We start from the raw sequence: 21,428 nt of genomic DNA, 5'->3' as shown, positions 1-21,428 counted from the left end.
GAGTCTGTACAGGAAGGGGCGGAAGTATAGGACACGTCTGAACCTGAGCGAGGACGTGAGGCCTGGACAACTGTGGAGACTGGGGAATGGGGGGGGGGGGGGGGGGGTCAGGATACCTCAGTAAGAGCAGAGTCTGTAGGGACAGACGCACTGACGAGGGAGAAGAGTGTCTCTGGCACAGGGCCACAATGGACCTCACCCAGGAACTTCTGAGAACCACCTGAAGAAGAGACCCCAGAAATACCTGTTTGTTCCAGAAGTGCCTGGCTGCCCCGCGGCCGCCAGCACTCACCGGTCCTCGCCACTCTGCCCAGCTCTTAGGCAGGGGACTTGTGAAACAGGAAGAACAACCAGGCTTTGGGTACAAAATTGTAAACACAAGTCTTTAAAATGACAGAGGCCTCCTTGGCCCCAAACTCTGAGCCAGGGGCCCCTACCATAGGTCCAGATCTCCTGGAACACGGCCCTCCCTTTCCCACCCTGGCAGCCCAGCAGCAGGCAGGGGTTGAGGCATCTCCACTCGGGACCAGGCCTCACCAAACTGAGCCTGTGCATCAAGGTGAGCCGGTGGAGTGGAAGTTGAGGGTCCGTGGTCCGAGAGATTCCTGAGATGAAGAAGCAGACGCGGCCCCGGCACCCCAGGCACTGCACAGGTATTCACAGCCCCTGTCCCAAATGGGAGCCTGCCCCATCCCATCCCATGCAAACCGCGCGCAGCTAGTCCAGCGTCTGTGCGGCCCGCGGGGGGCCCTGTCACGTGTCCAACGCATCGCGAGTGGGCGAGGGCCCGTGGGGGCGCACTGGCGGACCATGCAGTGGCGGAGGTGGCGGCACCGAGTTGCGCTGGGAAGGAGGTGGTTGCAGCTCAAGCGCGAGGGCGGGTGGTGGAAAGTCGCGAACCTGGCGACGGTACTCGAGGAACGTGCAGGCCTTGGTGGCCAGCGCCACCACGTTCTTGCCCACGAAGATGGCGGAGACTCGGCTATCGCGGAAGAGTACCATGTTGGCGGCACGGGCCAGCACAGCCACCACGTTGACGGTGGCCAGACTGAGCACCGGGTACAGCATCATCTTCTGTGGTGCGATGTGCTCCCCCTGCATGCTGACCTCGCTGAGCGCCACACAGGGCAGCACCAGCAGCAGCATGTAGCAATAGAAAAAGGTGAGGCCTTCGGCCCACAGAGGCAGCCCGGTGCGCGGCGGCTCCCAGAGGTTGGCCTGCATGTCCAGCAGATCCAGCAGATCTAAAGCCACCCAGAAGAGGCGGCCGCGAAGGTCCTCGCGCTTTCGGAAGGTGCGCACATACTCCATGCGGTCTAGTGCCACAAGCAACAAGAACAGGCCTGGCACGCACACGGACAGCAGCAGTGTCAGCGCCTTGCGAGCCACCGGGTCGGCCGCTCCACGCCGCGCCGCCTTGTAGTTCTGAAAGATGAAATAGAGCTTGATCTCCAGCACGAAGATATAGAGGAACCAGAGGATCATAGCGTAGCCACGCTTGGCCGTGCGCACCTCGGCACCCACCCACACGGCCACGTAGCGCAGCACCAACAGGAAACACACATCGCCTACCAACACAATTATGCACACGCCGATCTTGCGCGGGCCCTGATTCTGCTCCACCAGGTATGCGTCCATGACGGCCATACTGCCCATGATCACCAGCGTGGTCAGGCACACGTGGCGCCGATCCGGAGGCGGCAGCACCATGGTCAGCGGCCCGGGCTCGGCCCTGGCGCGCGCAGTCCCCACGCAAAGCGGGACCAAGTCCGGCTGTGTCCCAGAGAGCAGCGTCCGCGACGCTCAGCCCTCCGGCATGGCGCAGCGCAGCCGGGCGCGGGGTTTGTCCAGCTGCCCGGAGCGCGCTGCCGCTCCCGGGCGGCGAGCTCGGAACCTGGGAAAGACCAGATACAAGTGAGATTGTGCTGCAGAGTGTCACCGAGATTAGGGTTGGTAGGGCACACGGCAGCCTTCCCAGGCCTGGCTGTTTCCTGCGCGTGGTGCTGTCCCCACGCCCGGTGCAGGAGGCCTCCTTGGACGCACGCACGCGCCGCTGCTAGCACCCGAGACCTGGAGCCCGGGAACGGGGCCTCCAGAGGGCGCTGAAGCCCCACCTGAGGGACCGATCTCATTCCCGCCACCGCCAGGAAGGAAAAGGAACGGAAGTGGTTCCCCCCTCCCTCCCCCATCCCCACTCGCATTCTAAAAGCCCTGGTGATTTGTCGCGGCTGGACCCACACCTCCGTCTCTCCTGGCTCTGACAGGAGCTTTAGGCCGCTTCTTTGGAGGTTCTGGGCATCCTTTCCTGGTGCTGCGCTGTACTAAGCGCACAAGGAGAATTGGAGACCCAGGTCCCACCCTGGAGACAAGGCACTGAGCAAGTTTTTCGATCCTAGATGGACAGTCATTCGAATCCTGAGAAATCCATCCTGCAAGGCCCTCGTACTTTCCTACGACTTCCACCACCACCACCCCTTTCCTCTCTCCACAGCTAATCTCTCCCCTTCTTGAGGCTGTTTAGGACAAAGCAGACCATTATCTTCCCTGACCCACCACAGCTAGCTGTCGCTCTGGAGAGGTGTTCTCCTCCTAAGCACGCCTCCTGCCGGCTCCTTTCCCCTGAACCAGCACACTTGCACTTCCAGTTCCTCTGACCGTGGCTTCTGCGCCTGCTTCCCTCCACCTTCCGGGCCAACCTCAGGAAAACTGTCGCGAAACTGTCTCTTCCTCAGTCCCCAGCACTGGCTGTCATGTCTGTGGTACCCAGGTTGTGGGCACTCATATCTGGGCCTATTCACACTTCGGGCAGCCTTCACCCACCCAGCCAAAAGTCACTTCCAAGCAGGGCTCTCCTCTCCCCTAACACCTGGCACAAGGGCTCTCTGTTCACTGTCCTGTCTAGACAAAGACATAAAATTTATTGTCACCCGTGACCGTGATGCATTCAACCTGCCTCCTGGTGACACCACAGCCACCCTCAAACTCCACAGTCCCTTCCTCCTTTCAGCCTTGGCCCCTCTGTTTACTCTTTGGGTTCTCACAGCTACACCACAGTTTCAATAATGTGTTGAGGGAGGCATCTGCCCACACCAGGGCTCCAAAAATCCACACACGCCTGCTTCTCAGGTACACACTCCATTTTCATGCCCACTGGTAAGTACTCCTCTCCCAGGAAGCACAGGCTGGGCCCAGTCCTGACCCACCTGCAACTCCATTGGCTACAGCCAAACACTGAGAATTCCCTTCCTCTTAGCAACTGTCCAGGCCGAATTGGCTCTGATGGCTAATCCTTCCTCCCCATCATCTGCACGCCATCACTCCTTTGCTCAGTCACTGTCAAATGCCAAACGCCACGAGCAAAAGGCTTTAAACTAGGAATGGACAGACTCCAACCCCTAAGAGTGCCCCGGCCTCCGGAGAGCCAGAACCCCAGCCTGGTGTCCCCTCCCCCACACTCTGTCCTAGCCATGTTCTCAGGGACCAAGCCCAGGTCCACCTACCCTGGGCTTCTCATGCCAGGCCCAAATGTCCATCCCTACCAAGCCTGCCCACTGCTCAAACATCACACACAGATTCGGGGCCTCCAAGCTCTAAAATGCCTGCCTCTCCCTCAGCTTTGCAAGGACCCCCTACTCGCTTGGTACCTCCAAAAGAGAGGCTGAGGCAAGCAAGGGTCCTCCCTCCTCGACCCCGGACAGGAGGGTCTAACAGCTCCCAGCAGGTTGTGTCTCAGTTTGTCTTTTCCCACTAAAGGTTTCCCCAGTGGTGGCTGGGCCTGGTTCCGCCGCCATGCAGCTGCCCCTGCCCATCCCACGGCCTGCAGCCTGGGGGCGGGAATAGTACAGGCCCAGCTAGCTGCCGCTGCAGCCGCCGCCTACCGCCCAGCTCCACCGACCCGTTCAGCCCAGCAGCCCGCCCGCCTCCTGCTGCCCCGCCGTTCGCATCCCGCGCCTACCGGGCCGGCCAGATGCAGCGCGCCGGCCGGCCCCGCCGAGCCTCAGCGCGGGGGCCCAGGCGCTCGGTGCTGCGCTCCGCCCCTCCGCCGCGGGCACCGCCTCCGGCCGAGGCCCCGCCCTGCGCCCCCGGGACGCTCAGACCCTAGCCAAGAGAGGACCCGGGTCCTAGGGCCGTTGCGTAGTACGGGTTGCCATGACGACAGTTCTGCGCAGCTCCTGCGCCCATGACAGGGGGCACTAGGTGCCAGACAACCTGGCATCCACTCCAGACCCCGTGGTCTGTCCACTTGGCCTCAACACACAGCAAAAAATCGTCAGGCAGGTCTCATTAGTCCTCTTCACACCCTGAAATTCCTCTGTAGCCCTCCAATCTCAGACGGCCACTAAAGTGACTCTGCTCACCTACCACAGGCAGATCGCTGGACCCCGACCCGCGGAGGTGGCCGGACGTAGGGGCGGGGCTGATGGCCCCCCTAGTCGCAGTTATACCTCCTGGCCAGACCTCCCCAGTGGCCCACAAGGACAGACATGTCAGGGCCTAGACCTTAGCTCTCCAGTTGTATACCCTGTAGGAGAAACCCGACTGTGAGGCTCTCGGTAGAAGGGCCAGCTGGGAGGACATCAAAGGGGGCTAACGAGGCTCCCTCCAGGTCCTGTTCTCACGGAGCACCCCATTCCTAACATGCCATGCTGGCAGCAGGGCTCCCCTGTCACTGGAGGAGGACAACAGGGAGGCTTACTGGCTACCTCCACCTCCCCCTGCTCCGGATGCAGTGTCCCTCCGGCAAGCACTGAGGACTAGGGAGCTGAAGGACTAGAAGGGTGCAGCTGGGTCTCCTCAGCACCCTTCAGCACCCTAAACAAGACATCGGGTACAGTGACGGCCAGTTCTGAATAGGTGGTGGATTCTGTTCTGGTGACTGATCTGTGGCCCTCCCTTGGCCCTGGGAAGCTAGACTAGCAGGCCATGGTGGGCCACCCTGGGGGCGGGGGAGGTTCTAAGATGCCCATCAGTAGAGAAAAGTAGGCAAGAGCAGGTAATAAGTAGTATCGATGCCAACCAACCCACTCTCTCCTCCTAAGGAGTGCAACAGGACCCCAAAGCTCTCCTTTGCCCAGGAAGAGGCCCTACATCTAGCAATGAACGGTTCATATCTCCTCAGCCTCAAGGATCAGAGGGCTGGACATCAAGGCCAGGCCAGACCTAGCATGGAGAGGTAGCAGTTCAGAGTCCTGGGCCTGAGAGCAAGACACCCCCCCCCCCCGACAGACTTAAGCAAGGCTGAGAGAGAGGGTAGGTACTGGGAGGAGAGGGGTAGGCAGCCCATGTCAGTCCTGTCTGGTCTGTTTCTTCCTCCTCCACTCTCCTACTTCCTCTCAGCCATGGTTAACCCAGCCCTCACCTAAGACCTTGCAAGCTTGCCTCAGAGCTCTGCACCACGTGTCAGCATCCTCAGACCTTTGGCCAGATGATCGAATGTGGGAAAATGAACTCTACAGCTGTGTCCATGGTAGGGACCACAAAAAGAGACCTCACCCTGGACCATATGGGTGGTCCAGAGTCTTTACCAAGGTCCTTAAGAGAGAAAGGCTAGAGCGTCAGCTCAGAGGGCTGCGAAGAGACCGCACCAGCAGCTCTGAAGGAAGAAGAAGAGGCCAGAAGGCCAGGGGCATGGACTTCTCTAGAAGGTGGTTACATCAGCACATGGCCTAGGAGAGAAGCAGCCTTGATTCTAGCCTCCTGAGGCTTGGGCCTGTACCACACGCAAGTAAACTGTGTTGCTTCAAGCGGTTTGTTACAGCCACAGTGAGGAACCAATGCAATTTCTTTTTTTTTTAAATAATTTATTTAGCTTTATTTTATGTTCATTGGTGTGAAGGTGTTAGTTCCCCTGGAACTGGAGTTACAGACAGTTGTAAACTGCCACGTGGTGCTGGGATTTGAACCTGGGTCCTCTGGAAGAACAGCCAGTGCTCTTAACCACTGAGCCATCTCTCCAGCTCCCCAATGCAATTTCTGACCCGAAGCAACTCCACACAAGTAAATCCAGAAAGCTTGGAGGTGTTGTCCATAAGTAAGAGGCAGTGAAAGTTAGCACTGTGGCCATACCCTTATCCCAGCTACTCGGGACTGGAGCAGGATAGCATGAGCTCAGGGCTCAAGGCCAGTATCTTATAGCATGGCAAAAATTAACTCGAAATGTACATGGGCCCTAATGCAGTTACAAAACTTTCAGAAGAAAAAAAAATCAAAGAAAAGCCTTACAACCTGTGGCAATAATAAATAGATTCTTAGATATGACAAAAAGCACCATTCATAAAAGGCAAATTGGGATTTGGGGTAGAATTTGGGGCAGAGAGATGGCCTAGCCCAGGCAAGACCCTAGGTTCATCCTCCAATACACACACAAAAAGACAGATTAGATAAACTGATCAATGAATGTCACAAAAATCTACAACCTTCCGTTTGAACTGAAAGTGTGTGTGGCTAAGTGAGGGTGTCTTTAGCATTATTGGGGTCCCCTGTCAACCACCAAAGCCAAAAGAGGGGGGGAACATTGTTCTCCAAAAGTTACTATTAATAGAATTAAAAAGTCAGCGGGGCAGGGGTTAGGCACACCTTTAATCCCAGCACTCGGGAGGCAGAGGCAAGCGGATCTCTGTGAGTTCAAGGCCAGCCTGGTCTACAGAGGGATTTCCAGGACAGCCAGGGCTACACAGACAGATGAAGAACAAAAAATAAAACAAAGAGAGAGGTAGAGTTAAGAAGTGGAGATCGGTGGTGCATGCCTATAATCCCAACACTCGGGAGAGGGAGGTCTAGGAAGTTTCAGTTCAAGGCCAGGCTGAGATCCGTCCTTAGGAAAGAGAACAGAGACACCGAGAGAAAATATTTGTAAACACTTTCTTCTCTGAGAAAAAGGAATCCTCATGATCACTTTACTTACAACTTCTTTTTCAGCTTTATGATGTGGGAAAGTGATACATGTTCATAGGAACCAGACTTCAGGTGCTTATACCTCTGCCCCCACGCTGGGCAGCTTGGAACTGCAGTAGCTACTGGCTTCCGGGTCAGTGTGGAGTCTACATTCTGCTGGCTGTGGTACTAGTAGGTCAGCACACATAGTCTTCAACTTGTGATGCACGTATCATGCATTTAGATTTGATCTCATTGAAAACAGAGGATCGTCTGTATTTGGAGGGTTTGTTTTGTTTTATTGTTCAAGACAAGGTTTCTCTCTGTGTAGCCCTGGCTGTCCTGAAACTCACTCTGTAGACCAGGCTGGCCTCAAATTCAGAGATCCACCTGCCTCTGTCTCCCTGGTACTGGAATTAATAAGTCTCATCAGTAAGGAGCCAGGCACTGGGGTGCACACCTTTAATACAGGCACTTGCAAGGCAGAGCCAAGGGAATTTCTGTGAGTTTGACACCAGCCAGGTTGACAGTGAGTTCCATGCCAGCCAAGGCTACATAGTGAGACCCCATCTAAACACAGAAACAAGCAGACAGGAAGAAGACAAACAACCCAACCTAAAAAACGGGCAGGAACTATGGGTGTGGCTTAGCAGAGCACCTGCCCAGCACAAGGAGGCACTGGGTTTAATCCACCACCCTCTATCCCTGCCACCAAAGTCCAGAGATCTAAACAGACATTTCACCAAGAAGGATATATGAATGGCATACCCTGAAAAGAGGTTCATTGCTAGGGAAATGAACATCTGAACTGTGGAAAACGTAAAAGAAATGTGGTGATATTTTATATGTGCTTTAATAAAGTTTGCCTGGAGATCAGAGAAAATAACAGGTCATTTTAAGTAAACAAAAAAGTCAGGCAGCGGTAGCACAGGCCCTTAATCCTATCACTTAGCAGGCAGGATCTCTGTGTGTTCAAGGCCACACTGGAAACAGCCAAGCATGGTGACACATGTCTTTAATCCCAGTTCCAACCATAGTGACATGAAGGTCTGTACAGACAGAAAGTGACAGAGCTGTGTAGGAAGAGGAAGTGAGGTAGCTGGGCTAAGAGAGCCAATGAGAGGGCAGAACAGCAAGGCAATAAAGGTGTGGATAAGACAGGAAGTGGCTCACATTTGGAAGCTGCAGAGTTGGTGAGGTTGGCTGGTGGCTTTCCCTATTTCCTTGATCTAAGGCTTTCACCCCTATATTTGGCTCCGTATTTTTTACTTAATAAGACTGTTTAGAAATTTGTCTACAAAGAAATGTACTGTCTCTTCTACCAGAGGGTTAAGTAAGACAAAACTTCATTTTTAAAAATAGTAAAGATGTGGGTGGGGAAGGGATTAGGAGGAGAGGAGGGGAAACCTCATTGAGATGCAATATATGAGAGAAGAATAATTTTTTAAATTTAATTTAATATTTAATTTAAATTTTAAAGAATAGTGGGGTGTGGTGGTTCACGCCTTTAGTCCCAGCACTCAGGAGGCAGAGGCAGGTTGATCTAGCCAGCCTGCTCTACAGAGTGAGTTCCAGGACAGCCAGAGCTCCATAATAGAGACACCCTGTCTCAAAAAAGAAAAACAAATGCAAAAATGCTGCTTGGCAGAAATTCAAATTCCTCTGGGGTCAGAACTTCTTGAAATCAAAATATATGCTCAAAGTTGCATGATACTTACCAGCTGAGTGACTTTGAATTAGCCAGTCCTGGAGATGCAAGGCTGAGCTCTGACCCCTTTTCATTAAGAACAAAAAACCCACCCGGTGGTGTGGTGGCGGCACACGCCTTTAATCCCAGCACTTGGGAGGCAGAGGCAGGCGGATCTCTGTGAGTTCGAGGCCAGCATGATTTCCAGGACAGCCAGGGCTACGCAAAGAAACCCTGTTTTAAAAAACAATAACAATAATAATACTGATGACAATGAACCTAGCAGGAACCCACGGGTGTACTTGCCTGCTTGATCTGATATAGTGATGCATCTTTCTGCCCAAGTAAAACTTTTTGCCTTGCTGAAATACTACTTAGGATTGGCTGATCATTTTCTTAAAACCCTGGACCTGTTTCTAACATAAACATGGGGCCACGTACCACCTAAAACCCTGTGGGCCAAAATCAGCCTTCCTCCCCCTAAGCTGATGATCTCAGTTATTCATTTCAATAACAGGGTGTCACAGACCAAGTGACAATTTTGGAGGCTATAGGTAGCTGGGACTTACATCAGACAGTCATTTACAGACTAAGGGAGACATCATAAGACAAATAGATTCTCTTCTGCAGTTCACATTTAAAAACAAGTATAAAGACAAATTGACAATAAGGGCATAGGCAAAGTGGTCTCCTGTAAACTCCTGCTAAAAGAAAGTGCAAGTTCCCCTCATGTCAAAGAGGGCTTCTGAGAATGACGGCCAGGAAGATGTGTCTGTCCTACACCCTCCTGCAGCCAGAAACACACAAACAGAATCTGGAAGTGTAAAGTATCAGCAGGGGCTCAGGGAGGCACACATGTCGGAGTTGTACAGCTGCCTGCGGCCAGTGGGACCAGCGATTCCGTCAATCACTGTGTCAAGCATCACCTGGGGACTCACAGCAGGGTAGATAGCACTGTAGAGAAAAATAGGTACCACTCCTGGTCTGCGTCTCTCTGGAGTATGTGTCCATCCTGGGGAAACAGCAGGCAAAAGACAAGAGATGTGCTACAGGGATGTGAAGGCCAGGAAAGACAGAACAGCTCTGGGACAGAATGAGGGACAGGGCAGCGGGTGACAAACACAAGAACAGATGTGAATAATTGGGGCTGAGCAGAGGGTTTGGATGCAGTTACAGGTTAGATGGGGCACTGGATCTGTGGTATTTCCCTAACATTGAAGGTCATGCTGTGTTTACTGCTCAGCAAGTCCTTTGACTTCAGGAATATTCTCTTAGGTGGTTAGGGTAATGAGCATCATACCTACAGCATCATTTTTTAATTTTTCTTTATTTATGTGAGTGTGTGTGCACACATGCGCACATGAGCTTTCATGTACCACGTGTAAGTGCCTTCCATGGAAGTCAGAGGGTGTCAGACCCACTGGAACTTGAGTTATAGGTGGTTATGAGGTGACTGATGTGGATGCTTGGAACTGAACCTGGGTCCTTTGCAAGAGCAGTAAGTGCTCTTGACCACTGGGCCTTCTCTCCATCCCTAAGCTTTATTCTTTCTTAAAGTGTGAGCTGCATAGGATATGGCTGTTACTGATTATTTCAAACTCCTCCAACCTCACTGTGTCCAGGAACTGGGCCCAGTTATAAATACCATACCTGGCTCTGCAAACTAATTATTGAATGATGCACAGATATCCTATGTATAAACATCTATAGTCAGGTTTACATTACACATGCTTTATCCATGTTGCATATGTTTATATATGTATATAGCATGGAGACAGAATGCTGAGGAAAAACGTCAAAACTGGGTGAGTGCATGTAGGAGATATTCAAACTTCTACAGGATTTTTATTTGAAAGTATGCTTTCCATTAGGAGGTTCTAAAACCAATAAATGTAATTCTTCACACTAACAAATTCAATGAGAAATATGATCATTTCAATAGAAGCAGAAAAGACAATTAATAGAATTTCATCACCGCATATGACTTGTAAGAGAGGAGCTCCCAGAGCCTTTAATCCAATAAAATGCACCTACAAAACCCTACATAAGCCAGGCAGTGGTGATGCATGCCTTTAATCCCAGCACTCAGGAGGCAGAGGCAGGCAGATCTTTGTGAGTTCAAGTCATCCTGGCCAAAGGAGCGAATTCCAGGACAGCCAGGACTACACAGAGAAACCTGGTCTCGAAAACAAACGACAACAACAACAAAAAAAACCTACACAAACAGCAATCTCAGTAATTAACAATTGAAAATAATTTTTTGAACCAGAAGTAGGTAGATGCCCATAGCTGCTGATTTGCTCATTGTTGTACTGGGGACACTAGAAACTAGGAAACAATATGTAATGAGTAAGTAGACATTTTAAAAAAATGAAACAGGGCAGGGCAGAAGAGATGACTCCATGGTTAGAAGGATTTGCTGGGGGGGTTGGGTTTTTGTTTCGGTGTGTTTGGTTTGGGGGGGGGGTTGTTTGTTTGGTTTGGTTTTTTGGTTTTTCAAGACAGGGTTTCTCTGTGTATCCCTAGATTGTCCTGGAACTCACTCTATAGACCAGACTGGCCTCGAACTCAGAGATCTGCCTGGCTCTGCCTCCCGAGTACTAGGATTAAAGGCGTGCGCCACCATCGCCTGACCAGATTTGCTGTTCTTATAGATGACCTGGGTTTGGGTCCCAGCACCTACACTGGTTGTAGTTCACAATAATCCATAATTTCAGTTCTGGGGGATCTGATGACCTCTTCTGACCTCCGTGGGCACCAGGCCTGCATATTGTGCACATACATAGTTACAGAGAAAACACTCATACAAACAAAAATTAATCTGAAGCAGCAGCAGCAGCAATCCAGGACTGGAGAAATGGCTCAGCGGTTAGGAGCACTGCTGCTCTCCCCGAAGACACAGCTTCCGTTCCCAGTACCCAAGAGGTGGCTAAGAATCTAGTGACTGCTGTTCTAGGGGGTCTGACATCCTCCTCTGGCCTCCGTAAACACGGCACACAAGTGGTACACAGGCACACATGTACACAAAATATCCAAACATTTTTCTAATTTTATAAATGAAACCTATTAGTCTTCGCAGGTGATAGAACCATGCTCTCGGCAAGCTTAAAAGAACTAAAGATAGGATTTTAGAATCAGTAACAGTTTAGCAAGCTTGTTTATACCTGGTCAATATGCAGAAATCAGTTATGCCTCTGCAATCTTTAGAAAATGTAGTACTAATCTTCAGAGTTAATAAAACTTAAAATCAAATATGGGTAAATAAACCCTACCAAACCAGACTAATTCTCCATCTAAGGACCCATGAAAACATCAATGGAGAGATGTGCTCAGACGTTGGAAGAATCAAAACTATGGAAACATGGAATCTCTTCAAACTGCCTATACCAACTTTTTGTTTGTTTGTTCTGTTTTTTGGCTTTTGGGGGATGGTTTTTGTTTGTTTGTTTGTTTGTTTGTTTGAGGGTTGTTGTGGTTTTTTTTTTCATTTTTTTTTTTTTTGAGGGGATGAGTTGTTGTTTAGACAGAATCTCTCTACACAGCCCTAGCTGTCCCAGAACTCGCTCTGTAGACCAGCCTGGCCTTAAACTCACAAAGATCCACCTGCCTCTGCCTCCCGATTAAAGGCGTGTGCCACCATGCCCAGACAACCATTTTCTAACATTTGACACCCACTCTAAAATTTCCATAGGAATGCTGTCAGGAGAAAGAGAGACCATCCCTGAAGCAGTGCAGAGAACATGCCCTCCACATGACAGCTCATTCTAAGGCAGAGTCAGTAACTTACAAACAGATCAGCAAAAAGACCAAGAGGGGGCTGGAGAGGTGGCTCAGAGGTTAAGAGCACCAGCTGCTGTTCCAGAGGTCCTGAGTTCAATTCCCAGCAACCACATGGTGGCTCACAACCATCTAGGATGAGATCTGGTGCCCTGTTCTGGTGTGTAGGCATACATGCCAGAACTCTGCATACATAATAAATAAATAAATTTAAAAAAAAAAAAAAGAAGACCAAGAGGAAGAATAAGGAACTCAGGGGCAAGCTGGTCATGGGGGCACAGGCCTGGAATCCCAGCGCCAGGAGGCTGGCACAGGAAATATATCAGTTCATGGCCAGTCTATGCTAACCCATCTTGAACCAACAGAGAAGAATCCCAGTGTAGTGGCAGACACCCATAACCCCAGAACTTGGGAGATGGAGCAGATGGATCAAGAATTCAAGATCAGCTGCCAGGTGTTGGTGTCACATGCCTTTAATCTCAGCACTTGGAAGGCAGAGGCAGGTGGATCTCTGTGAGTTCGAGGCCAGCCTGGTCTACAAAGTGAGTTCCAGGACAGCCAGGGCTACAGTGAGGGACCCTGTCTCGAAAAATCCAGAAAAAAAAATTCAAGGTCAGCCATTTCCCAGGAACCTGGGTATGGACCTGGCAAGAATCTACCTGGCCAATATTTAATTTAAACTTGCTTCAAATTTGGTTAAAAAAATAATAATTTATGGTCATGCCTATGGGGGAAGGTGCATGCCACCAACCTTGATTAGCTGAATTTCATCCAGAGAATCCACACAGTAGAAGGAGCAAACTGACTCCTGCAAGTTGTCCTCTGACCTCCACACACACTGTTGTACATGTACACCCTGTCTTAGTTAGGGTTCCTATTGCTGAAGAGACACCATGACCACAGAAGCTCTTATAAAGGAAATGTTTAATCGAGGTGGCTTACAGTTTCAGAGGTTTAGTCCATTATCATCACTGGAGGGATATGGCAGCATGCAGGCAGACAGGGTACTGGAGAAGGAACTGAGAGATCTACATCTTGATCTGCAGGACACAGGAAGTGAACTGTGTGTCACACTGGGCATAGCTTGAGCATAGGAGACCTCAGAGCCCGCCTCCACAATGTCACACTTCCTCCAACAAGGCCACACCTCCTAGTAGTACCACTCCCTATGAACAAGCATTCAAACACATAAGTCTATGGGAACCATACTTATTCAAACTACCACACACCCATACACACATAATAAACAAATAAAATGTATTTTAGAAACTCAAGACTGGGGGAGAGGTTATTGAGATGGCTCAGTGGATAAGGACACTTTCTGCCAAGCCTGATGACCTAAGTTTGATCCACAGGACCCATTTGAGAGAAGGACAGGACTAAAATTATCCTCTGTTTAATTATTTTTTATTATTATTATTATTATTATCATCATTATTATTATTATACATTTTAGTTAGGGTTTTATTGTGGTGAAGAGTCACCATGGCCATGGCAACTCCTTATTTATTTATTTATTTATTTATTTTGGTTTTTCGGGACAGGGGTCCTTTTGTGGCCCTGGCTGTCCTGGAACTCTCTCTGTAGACCAGGCTGGCCTCAGACTCAGAGATCTGCCTGCCTCTGTCTCACAAGTGCTGGGATTAAAGATGTGCACCACTACCACCACCCAGCTTTACCATGGCAACTTTTTTTTGACTGCTTCATTTATTTTTTTATTTTATGTGCATTGATGTTTCGCGTGGTGTGTCTGTGTGTCGGATCCCCTGGAGCTGGAGTTACAGACAGCTGTGAGCTGCCATGTGGGTGCTGGGAATTGAACTCAGGTCCCCTGGCAGAGCAGCAGCACTCTTAACCGCTGAGCCCTTTCTCCAGCCCACCATGGCAACTCTTATAAAGGAAAACATTTAATTGGGGCTGACTTACAGTTTAGAGGTTTAGTCCATTACCGTCATGGCGGGGAGCATGGTGGCAGCAGGCAGACATGGTGCTGAGAGTTCTACATCTGGATCCACAGGCAGCAGAAAGAGAGTAACACCAGGCCTGGTTTGAGTATCTGAGACCTTAAAGTCCACCCCCTGGTGACACACTTATTCCAACAAAGCAATACCTATTCCAACAAGGCTACACCTCCTAATAATGACAGTCTCTATGAGCCTATGGGGGCCATTTTCATTCAAACTACCACAAATGTATTATTATTAAATGTAAGAAGAAAGAAAGAAAGAAAGAAAGAAAGAAAGAAAGAAAGAAAGAAAGAAAGAAAGAAAGAAAGAAGGAAGGAAGGAAGGAAGGAAGGAAGGAAGGAAGAAAAGAGAGAAAGAAAAGAGAATTCAAGACCAATCTCTGTTACGTAGTAAGTTTGAGGCCAGCCAGAAAGAAAGAAAAGAAAGAAAGAAAGAAAGAAAGAAAGAAAGAAAGAAAGAAAGAAAGAAAGAAAGAAAGAAAGAAAGGAAGAAAGGAAGGAAGGAAGAAAAGAGAGAAAGAAAAGAAAAGAGAATTCAAGACCAATCTCTGTTACGTAGTAAGTTTGAGGCCAGCCTGGACTACATGAAACTCTGTCTCAAAAAACAAACAAATAAAACCAACTCAGCAACTAAAGGACACCAGATCTCTAATAAGCAGCTCTTTGGAACAGTGGAAACTAAGACAGTTTCCATATTGAAAAAAAAGTCAAAACTCAAAGAACCAGAGGCTGGAACTGGCTCAGTGAGATTGGAAGTGAAAGCATCGAGGACCTGCGTTCAGATCCCCTGCACCTCCTTCAAGTCAGACACTGTGCCATGTGTCTGCAACCCCAGAGCTAGGGAGGGCAGACAGGTGGATCCTAAGGGCTCACAGCCAGCCAATCTCACCAAAATAGCTGGCTCCAGTTTCAATAACTAAATTAGCGAGGCTGGAGAGATAGTTCAGCGGTTAAGAGCACTGGCTGCTCTTCCAGAGGTTTTGAGTTCAATTCCCACACCCACATGGGGCTCACAACTGTGTAACTGTAGTCCCAGGAGATACAATGCCCTCTTCTGGTGTGCTGATGTGCATGCAGACAAAACACCCATATACATAAAATAAATCTTAAAAAAAAAAAAGTAGAAAGTGATCAAGAAATATTGAAGATATAGCGACCTCTGGCCTCCACATACACACACCACACAGACACAGACACACACTGAAAACAGATATGACACCAAGCAGTTGTAGTATACACCTTTAATGCCAGCATTAGAGAGGTAGAGGTAGGCAGATGTGAGTTCAAGGCCAGCCTGGGTTACAGAGCAAGTTCCAGGACAGCTAAGGCCATACAGAGAAACCCCATCAAGAAGAAGAAATGACCAGTCATTTACTGAAGGAAAGAGCCAGGGGCTGCAGAGATTGCTCAGTGAGTAAAGTGTTTGCGGTATAAACATGAAGACCGGGGTTTGGGTCCCTAGAACACATATAAAAGTCAGGTGGGCATGTTGGCCGGCCTGAAATCCCAGCATGGGGGAAGAAGAGACAGAGGAACCCTGGGCAAGCTGTCTTGGCCAGACTAGCCAAAAATAGGCAAACTCTGTGTTCAGCAACAAACTCTTCCTCAACATATAAGATGATGAGTGAGTGGGGAAGGTACTCAACACCACCCTATGTACATGCACCTACCTACAAGTGTACACCCCCTCTACACACGTGCCTACAGACATACAAAACATGCATACACACATGTACCACACACAGATATACATACCCATAAAGTAAAACCAGAAAACTAAGCAAGTGCATGAAATTATACTCAACTTCAGCAATCAAAGAAACACATGAGAGAGAATGGCCACTTAACATTCAGTCAATGGCCTACAGAAGCTGAAGCGTACTGAAGGGAATAAGTGATCCCAAGAGGAACTTGATGGCATCGGGCTGCCACTGTCACCCTGACAAGAGATTATACACCTCACGTCCACTGACCTGATCTGACTGTACAGCCAAGTCATTGTTCCAGAGCAGGACTTTTGTCGCACGAATCCTAAATGGTCTTATAATAAAAACCCGGAGGCAGATAGTGGGGTAAATGCTGAAAGATGAGAGGAAACAAGCCACAGCCGCTTTTCACCTCGCCAACTCCTCAGCCAAAGAGATCTTGTCTCCATGAATCCTCAGACTGAATGCCTCTGAGTCCTCAGCCAAAAAGACCTAATTCCTGTCTCCTCCCACCTTATATTCCTTTCTCTGCCCAGGCATATCACTTCCTGTCTCCACCTTCCTACTGCTGGGATTAAAGGCGTGTGACTCCCAAGTGCTGGATTAAAGGTGTGTGCCACCATTGCCTGGCTGTTTCTCTTTTAAACTGGCTTAATCTCACATGATCCAGGGTGGCTTTGAACTCACAGAGATCCAAACGGATCTCTGCCTCCCAAGTGCTAGGATTAAAGGTGTGTGACACCACTGCTTGACCTCTGTGCCTGGCTCTGTCCTCTGATATTCAGGCAAGCTTTATTTCTTAGATTACAAATATCACCACAGACTTTCTCTGGCCTCAGAGAACCAGAGATAGCTTGAGTGTTGGTCTCTGGGAAACAGACAGAGAAATAGGTACACACACCTCACTGGACATGGGATAATGTACTTCAGTCAGAACAAGACTCACAACATGAGTCTTTTAAGACCTAACAGTGCAGGCAGGGTGGGAAAACACAAAGACTTGTCTTAGCTGGAGCTGCAGTTCCTGAAATGTGTGCTAAGGCATCCCGGGGTGCCACAGTGAATTCTCAGGGAACACTGCAAGGCATTTGGTGACAGGGGGATGCTTTGAGACAGTGTCTCAGTGTGTAGCCAGCCCTGGCTGGCCTGGAACTCACTATGTAGACCAAGCTGGCTTGAACTCAGAGATCCACATGCCTCAGCCTCCCGAGGCTGGGATTAAAAGTCTGTGCCATCACACTTGGCTATTTTCGTTTTAAGGGAAGGTAACATGGGGATATACTGTCTGTCAGATACCTCCTGAACAACTTGAGAGAGCTCAGGGTCCCAACACTGGGCACTCTCTCCCTCGGTTACCTCTTTAACAAACTGGGTTGGCAGCCATTGCTGTGATAAGAAAACAAATTCTAGGCAAAAGCCAAAGCAAATCAGGAAGCCCAGATGATACACCCAACCAAATTAAAGCTTGAAAGTAGACCCAGAATCCTTCCAATAAACAAGTGCATTAAGAACTAAACCAAAGGTTTGTGTCTTTCACTCATTTCCAACTGTAATTTTTTTTTTTCTTTTGAGACAAGTTCTCATGCATCCCAAACTGGCTTCAACCTGCTATGTAGCCCGAGGACAACTTTTAACTTCTGATTCTCTCGCCTCCACCTTCTGAGTGCTGGAAGTACAGACACGTGCCGCCGCATCCAGCTTACCAGGTGCTGGGAACAGAACCCAGGACATACGTGCTAGGTAAAAACTCTACCAGCTAGCTGAGTTCCAGCTCCACCATTAACTTCCTAGGACAGCTGAGGAATTCCTGTGTTGTTTGACCCAAACACATCAATAGAATGGTTATGTCTGTCTTTTGTTGGTCTGTGTGTTTGTGTGCACATGTACACATGGAGAGGCCAGAGAACAAGACCAGGTGTATTCCAGTTCGGTTCCCCACCTTGTTTTCTGAAACAGGGTCCCACTGAGCCTGCAGCTCACCAATTGACTAGACTGGCCAGCTAGCGAGTGCCTCGGATCCTCTTGTCTCTTGTTTCTAGTACCTGCTTTAGAGGCATGACTCCAAACCCAGCTTTTCACATGGGTTCTGGGGACCTAAACTCAGGTCGCCACACCTGCATAGCAAACACTTTGCCCACTGAGCCATCTCCCAACCCTCTACTTGACCAAAGGATGTCACCAGGAAACTACTGAGGCACACACGGAACATACTGTGACCAGGGGAAGCTGAGACCTCCAGGCCTGCAACAAACAGCAAGGAGCCATGGAGGGCAGCTAACCATCACCGCTGTGTCCCTCAGGTGTGGGTGGGTGGGAGGTGACACCGACTCATCTAGTTCCTGGCTCCCTGGCTCTCATCCCAGGGCTTCGGAGGCCTGACAGTTGTCCCGACCACACTCATTGTCCCTATCACCACATCACATGGTCCCTAGAGTACAATGGTGAGGCAGGGGTAGAGTGGTTTAGGGAAATCTCTGGTCCACAAAGAGGAAGTAGGGTTGCAAGCAGACCGCACTGGAAGAGTCCGGCCCACACCCTCTCTGAAATCAATAAGAGCTCCCTTGACTGCCAGGCACTGTGGTGCTTGGCTCGCAGGTCCTTTCTCTTAGGAGAAGAGTATGGGTACCACCATCACAAGGCTGGCCTAACCTAACAGTCACTTCCTGCCTGTACAACCTCAGGTGACACCCCCGCCGGTCCCTCTGACCTCGTTTTCCTAGCTACTGCTTGTGGGCGACCAGGGCTCAGGCCTCATTCTTGGATCTTGTTTTCATCCCTCCCAGTGTGGTCCCATCCACACCAGGGTCCTCACCTGTCCTCTAGTCCCAAATTCAATTTGTGTAGCTTAACTGCCTGCCATGCACTCCACTCAACTGTCATGGTGAAGGTACCAAAGCTGGGCGCCAGGGCACGGAGGCAGGAGTCGACACTGCTGAGCCTCACTAAGAGCGGATGAGAATGTTGGTTCTGTGTTGAGTTGTAAGACCCTATTGTAAGTACCCAGTAATTTTTTTTTTTCCTGCAAATGAGCAAAAGCAGGTATGGGCCCCAGACCTTTGAATGGCAGGAAGACCCTTCCTGGAGGACTGGCAGCCTAACACAGAGTTGTCTACCTGGCAGCCGCTTCTGAGAGCTGGTGGCACTACTCCCAAAGCAGCTGGCTGTGCTGGACACTTCACTATCACTCTGAGAGTATCTGACTCCTAATCCAGTCCAACTACTCTACACAACTCCACCCAAGCGAGATCCTGAAGCCATTCTCAGTCACGATGGGAAGAGAGATGTCTCTGCAGTAATTCAGCAAGAGGCCAGTGAAGTCTGCGCTAGGTCCTCTGCATATACATTAGGGTTGTGTAGCTTGTTCTTGTGGGACTCCCAACAGTAGGGGTGGAGTTGTCTCTGACTCATTCGCTTGCTCGCTCTTGGGACCCTTTTCCTCGTACCCAGTTGCCTCACACGAGGTATGTGCCTAGTGCTAGTGTAACTTGTCATGCCATGTTTGGTTGATATCCCCAGAAGGCCTGCTCTTTTCTGAAGGGAAATGAAGAAGTAGATATGGGGGAGACGGGAAGGAGGCAGGGACTAGCGGGGTGGAGGGAGAGGAAACTATGATCAGATTGTAATATATGAGATAATAAATTTTTTAAAAAAGCCAGTGGAGTTGGGGATTTAGCTCAGTGGTAGAGCGCTTGCCTAGCAAGCACAAGGCCCTCAGCTTGGGGGTGGGGGGTGGGGTGTGAGCCAGTGATTGGGGAACTGGGAGCTGTGCCGATTGGTGTAAATAGAATCCTCCCATTAACATGTCCAACATGTCCTACACCCCTCCTGGCTACATAACCAGGCTGCTCAGCTTTCTCCAGTCCACGGGGAGACTCTGAGATGCCCCCAGGTGCTACCCTAGACCCAGCAAAGGCTTCCTCAGAATAGTCTTTCATCTACTTCTCAGCAGTGCAGGCTGATCTGGTAACACTCACAGTGGCATCAGTGAGGACAGCAGAACAGAGGTGGAAGGTGACGGGTGATAGACCCAGGCCCGCCACTAGAAGAGGCCTTGGAATTACCCAAGGGTGAGGAGCTGCAATGCTACTTTGCACTGCCTGCCTCTACCACTTAGCTACTGCTCAGAGCTGAGGCACTGCTGAGCGCTGGATTGCAGGCAGTAAAAAGCCAGGGCAAGGTTCCTCTAACCCGAGCAAGCGGCTAGAGCTGTCAGTCTGTGGCTCCTGAGGCCTGGACCCATGCACCTCTAGTTCCCAGGGCTTTGAGCCACAAGCTTGAGTCTATCAGTCCATCAGGTTTCAGCACTCATGAGCCAAGGGTTACTAATGCTAGAACTACTCATCTACTCCGATTTCCGTGAAGTAAAATGACCCTAGCTAGCTAATTGGTTAACAGCAACTGCCAAGGTCCCCATGATTAAACAGGAGCCAGCTTCTCTCCTAAACGAAACCTAGACATCTCCTTGGCCAAATTTGGATGTAAACAGGACACAGAAGAGGCTCTCAGTGTCCACCCAGGTATACATGGTCCTGACCTGCTTGTCCAGGTTGAATGACCCACACCACAAGGACAAAGTTACATATAGCAGCCGGGCGGTGGTGGCGCACACCTTTAATCCCAGCACTCGGGGAGGCAGAGCCAGGTGAATCTTTGTGAGTTCGAGGCCAGCCTGGGCTACCAAGTGAGTTCCAGGAAAGGCGCAAAGCTACACAGAGAAACCCTGTCTCGAAAAAACCAAAAAAAAAAAAGTTACATATAGCATCTTCACGGAATGCTGCTGTCTGGAAATTTTTGGGTTTTTGGGTATATCAACCTTGCCTTATAAAGAAAATCATAAGATTTTTCTTTATAAGACAAGGTTGATATACCCAAAAACCAGATGTGATATACATGTTATGAATCTATAAAGTCAATGTTCAAGAAGCCCTCAGCAGACCTTTCCAGCACCCACACCTCCCCTTGCTCCAGCACACACTCTATGAATGAGGTTATCGTGCGGGTCTTTTTCTGGCCAATTTATGTCTGGGTTTTGTCTTCTGGTACTAGGTACAGCTTCAGTCTTGCTTTATTATTTATTTTATGGCCTTGTTAAATGTCATACTGAAACATGGGTTCTTTTTTCTTTTTTTTCTTTTTTTTTTTCTTTTTGGCTTTTGAGACAGGATTTCTCTGTGTAACAGGTGTGGCTGTCCAGGAACTTGCTTTGTAGACCAAACTGGCAAACTCAAGAGACCTGCCTGCCTCTGCCTCCCCAGTACTGGGACTAAAGGCGTGCATCACACCTTATCTAGCTTCAAGACAGTTTTTACACTCAGGATTGCATCATCCTTGGCTTCTCATAGTGTTATAGGCATTTCTGGGTCCTGAAGTTATGCACGCTGCTACAGGGTGGTCCTTGCCGGGCCTTTTGTGCCCATAC

At 49.6% G+C, this 21,428-nt stretch overlaps 1 protein-coding gene across 1 annotated transcript; it reads right to left on the bottom strand.

Moving 5' to 3' along the window:
• Nucleotides 1-437: 437 nt before the first annotated feature.
• On the bottom strand, nt 438-1,889 carry Tmem121 (transmembrane protein 121). The gene has a single exon (XM_059279587.1). The coding sequence runs from the start codon at nt 1,708-1,710 to the stop codon at nt 754-756; it is 957 nt and encodes a 318-aa protein (XP_059135570.1). The 5' UTR covers nt 1,711-1,889; the 3' UTR covers nt 438-753.
• Between the last annotated feature and the right edge of the window lie 19,539 nt (nt 1,890-21,428).

Source organism: Peromyscus eremicus, chromosome 14 (assembly GCF_949786415.1).
Source record: "Peromyscus eremicus chromosome 14, PerEre_H2_v1, whole genome shotgun sequence".
NCBI lineage: Eukaryota > Metazoa > Chordata > Mammalia > Rodentia > Cricetidae > Peromyscus > Peromyscus eremicus.
This window is presented reverse-complemented; position numbering and strand designations above follow the sequence as displayed.